The 15,595-nt window shown below is 42.5% G+C and overlaps 1 protein-coding gene across 4 annotated transcripts in view; it reads left to right on the forward strand.

Annotated features, from left to right (window-relative positions):
• The first annotated feature begins 311 nt into the window (after positions 1 to 311).
• Positions 312 to 15,595, forward strand: part of Nphp1 (nephrocystin 1) — a 41,900-nt gene continuing 26,616 nt past the window's right edge. For all 4 annotated transcript variants that reach the window (XM_004633235.2, XM_023717505.1, XM_023717504.1 and 1 more), the window contains exons 1-8: positions 312 to 408; positions 3,325 to 3,398; positions 3,839 to 3,899; positions 5,136 to 5,260; positions 8,276 to 8,543; positions 9,650 to 9,751; positions 13,981 to 14,072; positions 14,586 to 14,628. In XM_004633235.2, the coding sequence (XP_004633292.1) occupies positions 340 to 408; positions 3,325 to 3,398; positions 3,839 to 3,899; positions 5,136 to 5,260; positions 8,276 to 8,543; positions 9,650 to 9,751; positions 13,981 to 14,072; positions 14,586 to 14,628 (834 nt within the window). In that variant the 5' untranslated portion in view covers positions 312 to 339. The remainder of the gene's footprint in view (positions 409 to 3,324; positions 3,399 to 3,838; positions 3,900 to 5,135; positions 5,261 to 8,275; positions 8,544 to 9,649; positions 9,752 to 13,980; positions 14,073 to 14,585; positions 14,629 to 15,595) is intronic.

The following is a 15,595-nucleotide window of genomic DNA, read 5'->3' on the forward strand; positions in this document are numbered from 1 at the left end:
GTTCTTGTAGTTAAGGAAAGCGTTTACGAGGCTCAACTCGTTTCATAAGTTTAGCGAAAAGGACAGTAAGACCCGAACTGCACAACACAGTACCCCAAAAGGAACGTCGTGTAACGCCCATGTAATGTGAGACGTGTAGTTTTGGATGCCAGGAGGCATTCTCCAAATCCTTCGGAATTAGTGAGGGAAAATAATTCCGTAGCCAGCGAGAGCTAGCTGAGCGCCAAGGACGCGCGAGGCTAGATCGGGAGGCGGGCGCGCGGCGATGGCGTCATCATCCCGCGTCAACGCCCCGGTTTCCCTGGCAACCGGCGGGACCGTGGCACAGCGGCAGGGGAGATGCTACCCCGGCGTCCGCGGGGCCCTTTGCAGGCGGTGCGGCGCCGCAGTCAGGAGCTGAAGCTACAGGTGCGTTGCGCGGTGCGGCGCGGGACCCGGGCCTGAGGAGGGGCCGGCCCTGCGGCGGGCGGGAGGTGGGCGCAGCTGCGCGCTCGGCGCCCTCGGCTCCGCGACCCCGGCTCCTATCACCCCTCCCCCGGGTCGTGAGGCCCCACCCCGCAGTCGCTGCGCCCTACCCGGCTTCGAACCCATCCGCAGCCCTAGCCAAGCCCCGACCACGGACGCCCTCCGCCCTAAGCACTCCGCCTCCCGCCCGACGGCGCCCCGCCTCCCAGCCGGAGCTCGGCTGCAGGCCCCCCGACCGAGCCTCAGGCCGCGCACCCCCGGCCGCCCTCCGCGCCGCGCCTGCCCGCTGCGCGAGCCCCGGAGGCCGGGTCACGCCGCGTGCTTCGTGCGCAGGAACAGTAAGATCCGATAAACGGAACCGAGGACGTGAACTAAGGAGGAAATACAAGTAACTTGTAAACACTAGGGAGCCGTTTCGGAGACGAGATAGCGCGAACATTTAAAAGTCGCGTTACTCAGTTCTGGGGACAATAACCGAACAGACACTTAACGTTGGCTGACCAGGTGTGTAAGGTACAGCATTTCTGGAAATCAGTTTGACAATGCAGCAAATATTCACACTCCTCAAGGGTAATCTTTCATGTGAAATAAAACTTAGGACAAAGATCCACGGGTAAATATATTCATCGCATTACTGCTTATAGTAGAAAAAAAAAATACTGTGACAAGTGATCAGTAATAGAGGAATGGATAAATTACAGGGTTAGAAAAGTACTGTGATTAAAAATTGTTAAAGAAATTTACCGTATAGGGAAAATATGATAAAATAGCAAATTAGAGATCTAGAATGGAATATACAGTATTTCAGATATAGATATATATGTAGAAGATCTAAAATGGTACCTGTGTCATTAAATACTAGCTTATTTTTCTTGCTTGAATATGTTTTCAAAGCGCTACGTGCTTATTTAAAAATAAGAAAAAAACAGTAATGGTGTGTTCCTTTATTTTCTGAAATTTGTTTTTCATTTTACTGTTTGTACTGTTTTTTGTTTCTGTGTTTGTTTTGATAGAGGATCTTGCTACACAGTTCAGACTCCTAGTGATCCTCCTTTCTCAGCTTACCCAGCACTGGGATTACAGGCATGTGCCACCAGGCACAGTTTTAGGGTGGCACAGCATGTTGTACTGGGGATCAAACTTGGGTCCCTGCACTTGCCAGGCAGGCACTTAGACCACCAGGCTATTTCCCCAGCCCGTACTATTTGTACTTTTTAGTGTATGGTTCACTGTATATTTTTCCACTAAGTAAGATTATTACGTGTTCTCTGACAAATAAAAAATGTTGTCATGTTCATATTTTATGCTGTTTCAATTCTTATTTTAAAATTCAAAGTTTAGTTCCTTTCGTACTTGCCTGGCATGTGCAAGACCCTAGGTTCCATCTCCAGCATAATGGGAAGGAGAAAAAATTTAAATATTTTTAGCATAAAGGAGTAATAAATATTTAAAAAGATAGATACGTCCAGCTGATTTAAACTATCTATACATGTATTGAAGTGAATCTTTGTTTCAGTTAAAATAAATTAAATTGAAGAAAGTACAAAAGATTTGACAGAAATTTTAGTGACTTTAAAAGGTAAAATTTAGTTAATTACACCGACTTTAGAATCCTAGTGGTGCAAAAGAAACAAAATACTCTGGACAAATAAAGGTAAAATTTGATGGGGCACTGACTTCTGCTGGGTTTTACTAGACTTAATGTGGTTCTTATCTAATTTTAAATTCAGTGAGACATTAGAAGAACCAGGACAAGTTTCAGGAACAAACTATAAAAATAATTATTAAAGCAAAATAAAACACAATTACGGGGATTATTTAATGTGGATCAAATTGAATCAGGAGCATTTTAGTAGGACATTTTGATAATATTAGCTAGTTATCTCTACAATAGACACCTGAAGCAAAAAAAAAAAGAAAAGAAAAAGGCATGCTCTTCCAAGTCGGTGTCTGTGGACAAGGAATGCACTTCTGTTGGGGGTGCGCCTGGGGTGCCTGGCCCCAGCAGTGGGTGGGTGATTTTGTAAATAACACTCAGGTGGATGCCAAATAGGAAGCACACAGAAGACCCTAGTGAAATTTTGTCCGTTTTGATGCACAAAAGAAACCAGAGATGTGCCTCTTTTGTGTGGTACATTGACAAAAGGGTGCATGTGATACACACAGTTGTTGAAATACTAAGTCAGGATAAACAAAGTCGCAGTGCACTTGATACAGTGAATTCCACTCCGTAATAAGAAATGCACTCATGTAGTAATGTGGAAGAATCTCAAACATGGTACCATGGAGTGGCTTATACAACAATATATACTGTGTAGGTCCATTTATTTCAAAGGGTAAGAGCAGTCAAAGTTAATGTTCGGTGGAAAAAATCAGAACAGGTTTGTCTGGAAGAATGAGATGAGGATTTGCTGGGAAAGGTAACAGGAACTTTCTAAGGTAATTTCCTGTATCCTCATAGGGATTTGAGTATATAAGTGTATGCATTTGTCAAAATGTGACAAAGGTACACTTTAGACGTGTGCATCCAGCATGCAGATCTCATATTAGGTATTGAATCTAGTTAATGACAGCCTGAGCTCATTTTTCAAGAAGAGGTGGATTGATGACAGCAGTTTACTTTGAAATGCATATAAAATAAGGTGGACTGATGAATGGAGAAGTCAGGCACAGAGAAATGTTCAGCGTAGAATCTCTAGTTATGGGGGATGAGTATTTGTTGTAAAATTCTTTCAGCTTTATTATTATTTTTTTCAGCTTTATTATTGTGTTTTTCAAACTGTTCATTATATATTGGGGTAAAAAGAGAACCAAAACATTTTCTAGGGTGATGTTTTAAACTGTCTCCATTTGCCGTAGGTTGATGATTTGCTTTCTGAAAGCCAATTGAAAGGAGCTCTAGAATCTAATAAAAGGCAAGATATTTACCAAAGGTAGAGTATGCAAATTATCCGTACTTTCTGGAGCTGTGCTTAGGTTTCATTGAGAAGTACTTGAGACCCTGAAATCGGTTCAAGCTTTCTTTCTTTTTTCTTTCTCTTTTCTCTTTCCTTCCCACCCATTCTTTCTTCCTTTATTTATATAATTTCCAAAAAGACAAATGGAAATACTATTGACCTAACAATGAATGAAATTTTCCAAAATGTATGTTATGTTTGATCTAAGCCAAAAGGCTAAGAAGTGATCCAAAATGTATTTTAAAATGCACTTTTCAGATCATCAAAGCCCATAGGTTTTCCTACATGTGAATTTTTAGGCATTATTCCTGCAATAGCTAATTGCCTTGCCTGCCTAGAGTATATAATTTTATGAAAAAACTTTCTGATTCTGTAAGCTAATAAGCACTGTGTTTTCTTTCTTTTTAAAAATTTAGATGTGTTCAGTTAAAACAGGCAATAGATGAAAATAAAGCCACTCTTCAAAAATTAAAGAAGGTAAGCATTATAGTTAATCATGTTACAAAAAAAAAAAAATCTCATATTCAAATGTTTTCACTAGCTGGGAATGAAGTACAGTTGCCGAGGCCCTGGGTTTGCCTTAGGGAGGGAGTCTAACCACACTCATGCCAAGCTGCCCAACAGGTTGCCAAGTGCCCGCTGTGGGGCAGAAATGCCACAGCTTGGGGTACTGAAAAATAACCCAGCTCTGGTGAGTCACCCAGCATTGAGGACTCAGCAGATCTCAAAGAAGCTATTTTTAAAGATTGTATAAGGTCCAGGGCCGCCATGTAGAACTGTTTCTCTTTTAGTCCTATTGTGGGGAGAGAGCACACAGTTCAGTCCTCAAGTGAGTGGTGACAATCCCTGTGTCACTGTAGTGCCAGTGACTGCAGAGATGGGAGGATGAGAGTCTGCCTTGGGGATCCTTTGGGATCCTTTGTGTTTGAGCCTGAGCTTCAGCTGGGTGCCCAGAGCTGCAGACCCACGGGACTTAGCATGGAAGGCTCCCCAAATCAGCACCCTGCTGTGTCTGAGCCCATCTCACTGAGCCTCAGCATTCTTCTGCAGAGGCACACAATTGTCCAACTTAGGAGGCAGGGAGACCCTAAATTTGAAAACTTAATTAGTCTTGCTTTTCAAATAAGAAAACAGGCTCTGATGGGTGAAGAACCCAGGTCTTCCTGTCAGTAAGTGGCAGAATTCAGGACTGGCCCCTATCATTCAGGCTCTAGAGCCAGTCTTGTGTCACAGCTTGCCCCTTCCTGGCTAGGGAGCATCCGCAATCCTTAGCACAAAAAGAAAGAAAAACCCAAGACAAGCGGTGGTGTAGTTTTCATCTGGCTTGCAGTCCAACTCATAGAGCCATGTTTCTTTAACTCACTCACTTCTGCAATGTGAACATCACTTCACAGTGATGCTTATTTTGCCTGACAGCACTTAAAGGAATTTTGGGGTTTTGTTTGTTTATTTATTTATTTATTTAGAGTGTGTGTGTGTGTGTGTGTGTGTGGCCAGCTCAGCCCACCAGGGGGCGGGGCTGGCTGGCATGTGGTGCTGGGGGATTGAACCGCGGTCCCTGTGCTTTGCTAAGCTTGTTCTAAGTAGGTGCTTTAGACCACTGAGCCATCTCACCAGCCCCTAAAGGAATTTTGGATTTTATTCTTTTAAAATAAATATGATTAGGGAAGTGGAATTCATTTCTCAGTGAACCAGAGCCGTGTTCTCTTGTAGGCTGACGAAGCTGCACCTGTCGGGAACTATGATCAGAGGAAGGAGGAGGAGCAGGCCCTGCTGGACAAGCTTACCCACCAGCTGCAGGAGCTCGCTGTGGCCATGAGTAAAGAGAATGCGACCAAGTATGCCTTCTTCCTGCCTTTCTCTAGATTATTTTTTTAAAATTGTTTTTAGTACTAGAGATTGAATCCAGGGCTTTGGCCCTGAGCTACATCCCCAGAATTTTTAAAAAAACTTATTTCCTATTTTGAGACAGGATCTCAGTAAGTTGCCTAGTCTTGGCTCAAACGTGTGGAGTCCAGGATATAGGTGGGCAGCACCATGCCCAACACTACCAGTTTTTATATTTGAGGATAAGTCAGGATAGAAACAAACAAAAAATGACAGTAACTGTGTCCACATTTATTTACTGTGTATAATAGAATGCCTTAGAGCCCATGAGATTTATAGAAAAGCATAAACTGTAGTCTCTGCTTTCCTGATACTTATATCTGGTTGTGGAAACAAAACATGTGAAAAGAAGGCTGCCTTTAATGTTGTTATCAATGCGTAAGCGGTAAAATGATTTGGTTGTTTACATAGTCCTTTGGTAGGTGTTCTTTAAAAATTTGAAGCAAAAGCATCCATTGTTTTTCTACTAGAGAGATCATTAATAATAGATTTTGCAAATATCAAGATTTTTATGTATAAACAAACCAACTTCTAGGGAGCCTCCCCAAAGTCAGTTACTATTGATGCTCTCTAAGTGCAATTCCCAGCTTTTAGTCTGCATCCTGGAAAAAACACTATGCAAGAATGTAGAATTCCCACTGAGTCCCAGGAGGAGAGAGACAGAATAGCTCGGTCTGCACCTCCTTTCCATGCAAACAAGCCTAAAGTCTGGGCAGAATGTCAGAGCAGCTGTCTGCAGGCACCGTGCATCAGCTGAGCAGGCTCAGGTCCTGGTATGGGGAGAGACGGGGTGAGGCCTGCGTTCACCCAGGCTTCTTCCCTGGGATTGCAGGCTAGCTGTGCTGCAAGAAGGTGGACCCACAGCAGGAAGAAGCAGTCTCGCTGGCCTGCGGAGCTGAGGCCCCTGGACTGCAGAGTGAGGTGCTATAGAAAGAAGGGCGTTGAAAAGAGGCGACTCCAGAATCTTCCCCAGGAGAAAGATTGCAAATGTTTAAGAAAAAATAATACCACTATCAGGGAATCTCCCTAGAAAATAGAAAAAGAATCCAAATCACTTTATGAACAATTGGATAACATTGATATCAAATGCTGACAAAAAGTGCTATAAGAAAATCACAAGACAAGACCAGGCGTGGTGGTGAATGCCTGTAATCCCAGCGCTGGGGAAGCTGAAAACAGGAGGATCACTGCGAGTCGGAGCTGTGTAGTGAGACCCTGTATGAAACACATAAAAATGGAAAATCACGGGTTGTTCATGCACAGAGGCACATGCCCAGTGTGGAGATAGCAGCAGATCAAATCCAAAGGCAAATCGGGAGGAGGATACAGCATGGGCAAGTATACATGGTTGGTTTCACATTAAGGAATGAATGATTAAAATTCACCACATGAACATTAATGAAAGTGAAAACCCATGCCAAGTTCCTGTTATCCTTGATGACATTTTAGAGCAGTAGACCCATGTGAAATATGTGCAGAGTCTCTCTTAAAGAAAGGGACACATTAAAAATCAATATATAGTTTATAGATTTTTGTTCTTGTGGTATACAGATTATTTTTTATTTAATTTTTGTTTATGTTTAGGACAGTATTGTATGAGAGTCCTACACTTATTTTAAACAAAGACATTCCAGCGGTGGTGGTGAACCTCTTAAGGCTTTCAGTGATAGTCAGCAGCCCTCTGCAGTGTGCATGCCGCAACTTTGCCTCAGCTGCTCCTCAGCTGCTCCAGAAAGCCATGGGGTGTCTTACTTGTTAGATGTTCTTTTGTTTTTTGTTTTTTGGGGTTTTTTTGGCAGAACCAGAGATTGAACTCAGGCCCTTGCACTTGCCAGGGAGACATTTATTCCACTGAGCCATCTCCCCGGCCCCAAGATTTTCTTTTGTGTTAGTTTTAAGTATTGTTAGCCCCATTAGTGTTAAGTTTAAAGTTAAACTGAAAGGGGATCCCCTCTGTACCCTTCTTCTTGGCCTTCTCTCGAGCTCTTTCCTGGCCCTTGGCATACCATGTGTGAGCTACTTATTGTTCCTGGCCTTGAACGTCCTTTCTCCTCTCCCTTTTCTTTCTGCTCTTTTTTTTTTGCTGAATAATTGCAACTCCTCCTGGAGACCTAATTCGAAGCCTTTTTGGATTCCCTATGCAGCCTGGTTGGATGTCTCCCCTGTATGATTTCTTAGCATCCTGGGCATACATCTCCTGTAGTACCTCCTGAGCTGTATCAAAATTGTGTTTCCTAGACCTTCCCAACATAAGTTCCTTTAGCACAGGGTCCGCCTTTGCATCCCTCGCGTCTCACATAGAACCTGACTTGCGCCATCGGTATCATCATAGCTGACTTGGATGGAAAGCTTCGCGTGGGCAGGCATCTTCTTAACACTCAGCAGGTGGTAACGCTTCTAACTCTTGTGACCACGGTAACCAACAGGATCGATTATTATCCTGACTTGGCCAATGAGAAATAGAGAGCTTACCGGAAACCTACCAAGCTCCTCCACGGAAGAGAGCATAGGACCAGAATTTAAACCCTCTTCCTGTGTGCTAGTGCTGTAATGTTGCTCAGGGAACGTCTGCTGAGGGGATATTTCCAGGATTTGAACAGGCTTCCTGGGTTTGAGTCCAATTCGTGTCCTGCATCTCACGTGCCATGTTCAGATGTTTCTATCCTTGGTCCTCCACAGCTTACCTGCTCAGCTGGGTGGCGGAAACCAGTAGTTGTACTTTCCCCTTAGTTCTTCTATTTACCAGCTCTAAATATGGAGCAATTCTTCTACATACAGAAATTCTGCTCATACTCAGTCTGTTCTTTTTTTTTTTTTTTTTTTTCTTTTTTTTGCGGTAACGGATTGAACTCAGGACCTTGCACTTGTCAGGCGGGCACTTATTCTACTGAGCTATCTCCCCAGCCCCTCTGTCTGTTCTTGTATGTTCCCTCAAGTGGCCACAGTCATAGAAATGCTTTTTGTAGGACTGATGCACGTACCGAAAAGGAGAAAGATGCACATTCTACTGAAGAGGAGCCAGATGGTAATGATGATGGTGATAATGGTGACAGTGGTGACAGTGGTGATGAAGATGAAGGAGAAGAAGACAGTGAAGAAAGCAGTGGGCGGGAAGAAGAATCAGAGGAGGAGGAAGAGCAGCAGGGAGCTGACTCTCTCAGAGAAGCAGCCAATAAAGAATATGTTGCGCTGGGAGACTTTACTGCTCAGCAAGATGGGGATCTTACGTTTAAGGTGAGTAGAAGAAACCAAAACCGAATCTCACAGAGTAGCTGTGCACACTTAGTGAGCTAAGAAAAGTCTTCCTGTGCACCTGTGTCGGGGTGGGGGCGAGACAGGGTCTCCCTTTCTAGTTTAAGCTGGCCTGGAACTGACTGCAGGGCCTCCCAAGTGCTGGCATTACCGGAGTGCACCACCATGGCCAGCTAGGTACACCTGCGTTACATAGTCCTGCTTCAAGCTTTTTAAGACTCACGCTGTCTAAAGAAGTAATAACTTTCGTGTATAGCTAGTAGTACTATGAGATTCTGTCACTGATGTTACCTCTTCTATAGCATTTGAAAATTAGCTTTAGTGTTGCTGATTCTCAATCAGGGACAGAATTTTATGATTCTTTTTGAGCATCACAGGTTTGGGGTTACTCAGCTGAGTCAGGCCGGGTGCTTAGCTAGTGGTAGCAGGGAACACTGTGCTGTCAGTGGTGCCTCTCCTTGTTGATTCAGACAGGAAAGGGACTTTCATCCCTGTTTGCTTGGCCTGTGCATAAATAAATGGAAGTTGGGATGGAAAAATAACATAGTGGTTGTAAAAGAGATCGGAAGCCAGGTGTGGTGGTGCCCTCCTGTAATCCCAGCACTCTGGAGGCTGAGGCTGGAGGATTGCAAGTTCAGGCCCAGCCTGAGCTTCATAGTGAGTTCAAGCCCACCCTGGACTACATGGCAAGACCCTGGCTTAGAAAAATAAAAACAAAAAGGGTGGTAGAGGGATTGAGACCGTTTTCTGCTAGCAAAATGAGTCAAAGAAATGTGAATGAATGTGTAAACTATGGTTATGTTTATTTACCTACAAGTTTAATTAACTGATTGCTAATGAAATATGCAAATGATCATGAAATGTGGTTGTCCTTTGTACATAAGATCCAAATGTGTGTTAAGCAACCAAGTGGAATGATTTATTTATAATAGTTATAGTTATGTAGGGAAGCTTTTGATAAAAGTTAGGATAAACAATGGGTTAGAAAAATATCTTTATTCCAACATGCATTTTGAAGCATTTGTAATGAAGTAATACTCATGTCTATTGAGTTTTCCTTTAAAGTTTTGATTTTCTATTGCTTTAAGAAAGGGGAAATTCTCCTTATAATTGAAAAGAAGCCCGATGGTTGGTGGATAGCCAAGAATGCTAAAGGAAATGAAGGCCTTATTCCCAGAACCTACCTGGAGGTGAGTGTTGTTCATGCTTCAGTTCTCCTTCAACTATTTTCAATTTTAATAAAGCATTAAGTTATAGTCCTTGATCAATAGATTGATTAGTGAATGAATTCAGATACCAAATTTGCTTTAATTTTAGAGCTCGAGTTGAGGAAAACCAGCTGTGTATTAGTGGGCCTGGGTTCCTGTGAAATACTCGTATGCTTGGGAGCCCTGGAACTCTCCTACTGGGAAGCTTTGTAAGCTAGTGCTCTTCATAGCCAGGCGTCGTTAGCCTCGAGGAACCCGACCAGTTAGCTCTATGCTAACTTCCAGCTACTGTAATAGCCTCTGCCTTGTCTGTTACTGGATTACGGCTAATTGGAGTAACACTTTCAACTTTCTCTGCCTGCTTGTCGAGGTGGTAGATTTCAACACAAATGCCACTCTCGTGTTTCTCCACAATTGCTTTCTTTTCTTTTTTTCTTTTTTTTTTGATAGTTTTTAAAAAAATAATTTTATTGAGAAACAAATAGCAGTGCAATAGTTTCAAAACCGATTAGTGGGACATTTCAATAATTAATACATTGCACATTGTTGTCTTCTTAGTGGTTTTTCATAGTACAAGATGCAGACTTGGTATCCTGTCCGCAAACACTGTTAGTGCAAATCTTTCTATTCATTGAATTAAGAGAAAGTAGCTATATATGTGTCCTATTTTGAACATACAGATACAAAATGGTCCTTCATTTGTATCCCCTTTTTTGTTTAGTTTTGTCAGAGATGAGTATTCTATTGTCATTTAAATATTGTAGGTGTATAAATTCAGCAAAATATTCCAATATAGTCCAGGGGTCCATAATAGTAGAGGGTCATCCGTAGGACTGAATTGCCTTCTTTTCGATTGTGATTTCCTTCTCTACCTTCTTGAGCTTTTGTAGTTGTGGGGGCCATTTTGATAGCAGTAATCATAGCAGTTATAGAAAGCAGTGACAGAAATTACAGCCACAAATGCGCATCGGGGCTCAGACTGATGGTTACTTGTACCTTTCTGGCATCTCAAGTCTGTTTACAACCACATAAGCGGCCAGCATCCAGTTTGAAACTCAAGACCTTGGTCATCGGTTCAACCTCATATTCCAGTTGTAACCCACTATGTTTGTATGAGGCCCACCGTGTATCATCAGCGCCTTACTCACATGTGAGCATATGGGACATGCACGTGTGTGCCTATTTTTTTTGTTTATTTGTTTTTTGTGGTACCAGGGATTGAACTCAGGGCCTTACACTTACCAGGCAAGCATTTATTCTACTGAGCTATCTCCCTGGCCATCTATTTTTATTATTTCCTAATATAGAATAGTCATTTTCTGTGCCGAGTAATACAGACGCCTATCTTGAGTTGGTGCTGCCCAAGAGAACTCAAACACATATCACATGTGGAATTTATGAGATTTTTCTCTGACACCAAAGCTATATGTCATTTCCACATCAATTCTCCCCTACCAACCAGTGCCCAACCATTCTGCTGGGTCTGACACTAACTCCTGAAGTCCAGACCCTGCAGTTCTGCCAGCCTGCACCAGGTTCCAGGGCCACGCGTGAATTCCAGAAGCCATCAATTCTTCAGTGTCCACAAATCCAGGAGTGCCCTCTACCTTTCTGAAGAGGTCAGTTCACTATAATATTCACAGAACTTAAGAAAACACTTAACAAGTTGTCCTCTATATCCAAGGATTTCAGATCTGTACATTCAACCAACATCATGTCAAAAATATTTGAGAAAATCAGTTGTATATGTATTGAACATGTACAAACTTTTTTCTTGCCATTATTCCCTCAACAATATAGCATAACAGTCATTCACATAGTATTTGCATTGTGTTAAATATTATCAGAAATTAGAGATGAGTTGAAGTATATAGGAAGATGGATACAGGTTATATGCAAATACTCAACCATTTTTTATAGGAGACATGAGCATCCTTGAGTTTTGGTATTCATGAGAGGTTCTGAGTCATACATCTTGAGGATACTGAGAAAAGATTACACTTGCATTTACTCAGTTGTTATATAGGACCCAACTCAAGTGTAGCTAGATAGGAAAGATGCATAGGGCAAGGTATTGGGGTATGTTGGCTTATACACTGTCTCTGGGTCTGCACCCTCCTGGTATTTTGGTGTGTTCACCAGTCTGAAAAGTCTCAGGGAGTTTCCACTTAGTTTAATTGATTTCAATTCATTGCCCCAGGGGAGCCACTGAGCAGGGGTGATTGGGCCTGCCTCCAGCTCCTGCCTTCCCCAGAGGTTGGCGTGAGCATTTCAGTGTCTAATCCCGTGGCCTGTTCCTCTGGCAGCCAGCCTTCTCCCTGGAGCTGTCTGCAGACCATCTGGCGGTAGCATAACCACTAACATGATCGAAAGGAATAATAATCTTATGGATAAGAAAGCATACGATATTCAGGAAATTCCAAGGGTTCGTGTCTGCCAGGAACAGTGAGACCAAATGCCTGTTTCTCAGTGCCCACATTAAAAAAAGCAAAATGAAATGGAGTTGTTCTTAATACTGTTGTATACTACCCAGCATATTGTACATATAATTTTAACATACAACCAGAATTCTAAAGCATGAGCTGTTTTCCTTTTCACATCAAGCTCAAAGGCCAGCATGCAGTTTATGTTCACAGCACAGCTCCATCTGGACTGAAATGAAAAGCTCAGTAGCCACATGCAGTAGGGGCTGCTGGGTCGTGCCGGACAGGTCTGAATCATGTTTTGATAGGCAGCAAGTGTTCTGGTCCCACTTAGGCACACACATGTAGGCTGTGTACACCCTGTGATTACTATTGTGTTGCAGAGAAGCTACAGTTAGCTGCCTCTGAGTTACAAAGGATCTTCATCCGGAAGTGGCTGACCTAAGAGAAGCCCATTTCTCTCAAGAGTGGAAGAGTGTAAAGGTGACCACCACACACCAGTTAGGGCTCTGTCTGATACTGTATTCCGTAGCTACATGTGAGGCAGCTCTTCCTGTTACATCTATTGCCAGACCTTTTAATGACTACGCAGTGAAAGGGAAAGAGAGCAGGAGTGAAGTGGCAGAAACTGTTACTCCTGTAAGAAAGGTTCCTGGAGGCTACACAAGAACTTCCAGTGGATCTCATGGACCAGCATCTAGTTCCATGGCAACAACTGGCTGCCGGGAGGGTTAGCAGGCACACTGCTGAAGTCAAGGCTTCTGTTAGGGAGAAGGGGCGGAGACCAGGTCACAGCCAGCCAGCACCCTGCTTCGATCAGTCTGCACATGCATCTCTGCGGGCTTGCTTAGTTATTCCTCTTGCAGAAATCCCTAGTGTCTGCCACTGCCTCACAGCATTTGCGCCTTTGTGTCTTGATTTATTTTGCCTGTTTCTTCTCCCACCTCCAACATCTGAGTGTTTCCCCATACATATGCCAGTGCTCACTGTAATTAATTTTTTTAATTTTTTGCCCAAAAACAGTCCTTGTTTTTAAGTGCATTCACTATATCCTAAGAAGGTTGAGCAGTATATCATGTTTCCTGGCCATTTATATTTCTTTTCTGTGAATTGCCTTTTTGGGTCTTTTGGCCATTTTTCTAGGGGATTTTTAGAAATCTTTTTCTCATTGATTTTAAAGACCTGTAATATTTTAATAATAGAAATATTAACTCTGAGAAATTTGTGTGAGATATTTTCTTTGTTGACTTTCAGCTATGTGTGTTTTTCATTAACAGTTTGTCAGTGTTTCACTTACAATTTTGGTTTTGTTATCATAACTGGAAAGGGTTTCCTCATCCTAAGATTACTTCTTTCTAATACTTTTTTAATGTGTGTTTTTAGTCTACAGGGTCTCACTATGTAAATCGGACTCATAGTGATCCTTCTATTTTCAGCCTCCCTAAGCACTGGGATTACAGGCGCATGCCACCACACCCAGTCTCAATTGCCAGCTCAGCTTGCCCTGGGGCTGGGGCTGGCATGGCAGGTCTAACACTTTTTTATTTCTTTTATTCTGACCTTTTTCATGGATAAATCCCATCTGGGTTTATTTTGATTAAAACTTGTTGTCTGCCTCAGTCTTTGCCATTTTATCAAAGAGTGAAATTATCGACTATATGCTAAATACTTTTCCCTATCGTATTCTCAGTTCTCTTCTATGCTTGAGTCTTTCTAAAAGTACTAGGATTCTTACTGATTGGCTTTTACATTTGTTAAAAAGCTCTTCATATCGCAATGATTTTCTAGCCCTATAATAAAGAAAAAGAAGAGCAAGAATCAAGTGAGGAGGACGTGGAGGTGGTGGATGAGACAGCAGACGGAACTGAAGTTAAGCAAAGGTATGGGCAGGGAGGGAGAAGATAGCAAAGTAGCTTTGGAGAACTTTTTTACTTCACTTGTATAAATGATGCAGACTTTCTGGGCTGGCGAAATAGCTCAGCAGACGAAAAAAGGAAAAGCACAATCAGAGTTTCTTTCTTGGGGGCACTGAGGTTGAACCCAGAGCATCGTATATACTGGGCAAGTGTCCCACCACTGAGTACATCCCTTCAAAACGTTCCTGAAATAGAGACAACTTGTGCTTGAGAGCTTTTCTTACTATTGTTTACTTAAGATCATGGCTACTTTAATTTTGTAGTTAGTATGTAGCTCTAGCTTGGCTTCATCTAGAAACTTCTTTTTTTTTTTTTTTTTTTGGTACTGGAAATCAGACTCAGGACCTCGCACTTGCCAGGCAGGCGCTGTGCGGCTGAGCGTTACCCTAACCCCTCATCTACCAACTTCTTCGATGACTGCAGCTTCCTATTTGAATGAATGGGTATAAGCTGTCACTTGCTATCTTGTCTCCCCAGAACTGATTCCCATTGGAGCGCCGTCCAAAAAGCTCTCTCTGAGGTTAGTACCTCCTGCCTTATTGATGATGTCTTCTATTTCATGTCTTACCTGTTTGACAGAAGAAATTGTCTTGGTCCTGTATCATGACAGAGTAGCTTGGATTGAGTTCAGATTCAAGATGGAATGGAGACTTGGAAAGAGTGTAGGTCACAGAGGGCTGTCGAGGCATGGTTGGGTGTAAAGAATCAGGTGCACATTGAAGCAGCTAGCCCGGTACCTTCGTGCTCCACCTCATGTTTCTAATTAGATCTTTCGTACAAAAGAGAGTAATCTGATGCATGGTATGATTTTTTTTCTCTTTTTTTTTTCTCATAATTTTATTGATAAACAAATAGCAATGAGATAGTTTCAAACCAAATTGGTAGGACAGTTTCAATAATTAACACATTGCATACATTCTTCCTTGTGGTTAACATGGTATGATTTGAGGGTTTAGAATTATTCTCATTGATCCTACTAGAATTTTCTGCCATTTTGTTGAAGAATAAATTTCATTTACTGTTTGAAAAATCTGACGAACTCATAAATTTCCTATAAACCTATCATTTAAAAAATTAGAGGGCCGTGGAAATGGCTCAGTAGAATAAGCGCTTCCCTGGCAAGCGCAAGGGTCTGAGTTCAATGCCCAGTTCCACAGGGAGAAAAAAAAATTAACAAAATGAAAATCCTCAAACAGTTTGGTAGGTATTCTTGCTGACATTTCACTCCATGTCTTACCTACAAAGACATGCTCCCGTGTGTGTGTGTGTGTGTGTGTGTGTGTGTGTGTTCACATATATAAAACACCCTAAATTTCCTCAGTGTATATAGTTGCAGTGTCACTGCTCTGTTAAATGGCCATGCATGGCAGCGCAGAGCTGAGGGGTCCGTTTTGACAAAGGCTGTTTGAAGCAGCTAGTCCAGAACAGAGCGTCCAAGCACCACATGAGGCTGAGGCCCTTGGGAAGGGCAGGATTCGGGGTGGATC

The sequence above is a fragment of the Octodon degus genome, unplaced genomic scaffold, assembly GCF_000260255.1.
Source record: "Octodon degus isolate 3935 unplaced genomic scaffold, OctDeg1.0 scaffold00052, whole genome shotgun sequence".
Taxonomy (NCBI): domain Eukaryota; kingdom Metazoa; phylum Chordata; class Mammalia; order Rodentia; family Octodontidae; genus Octodon; species Octodon degus.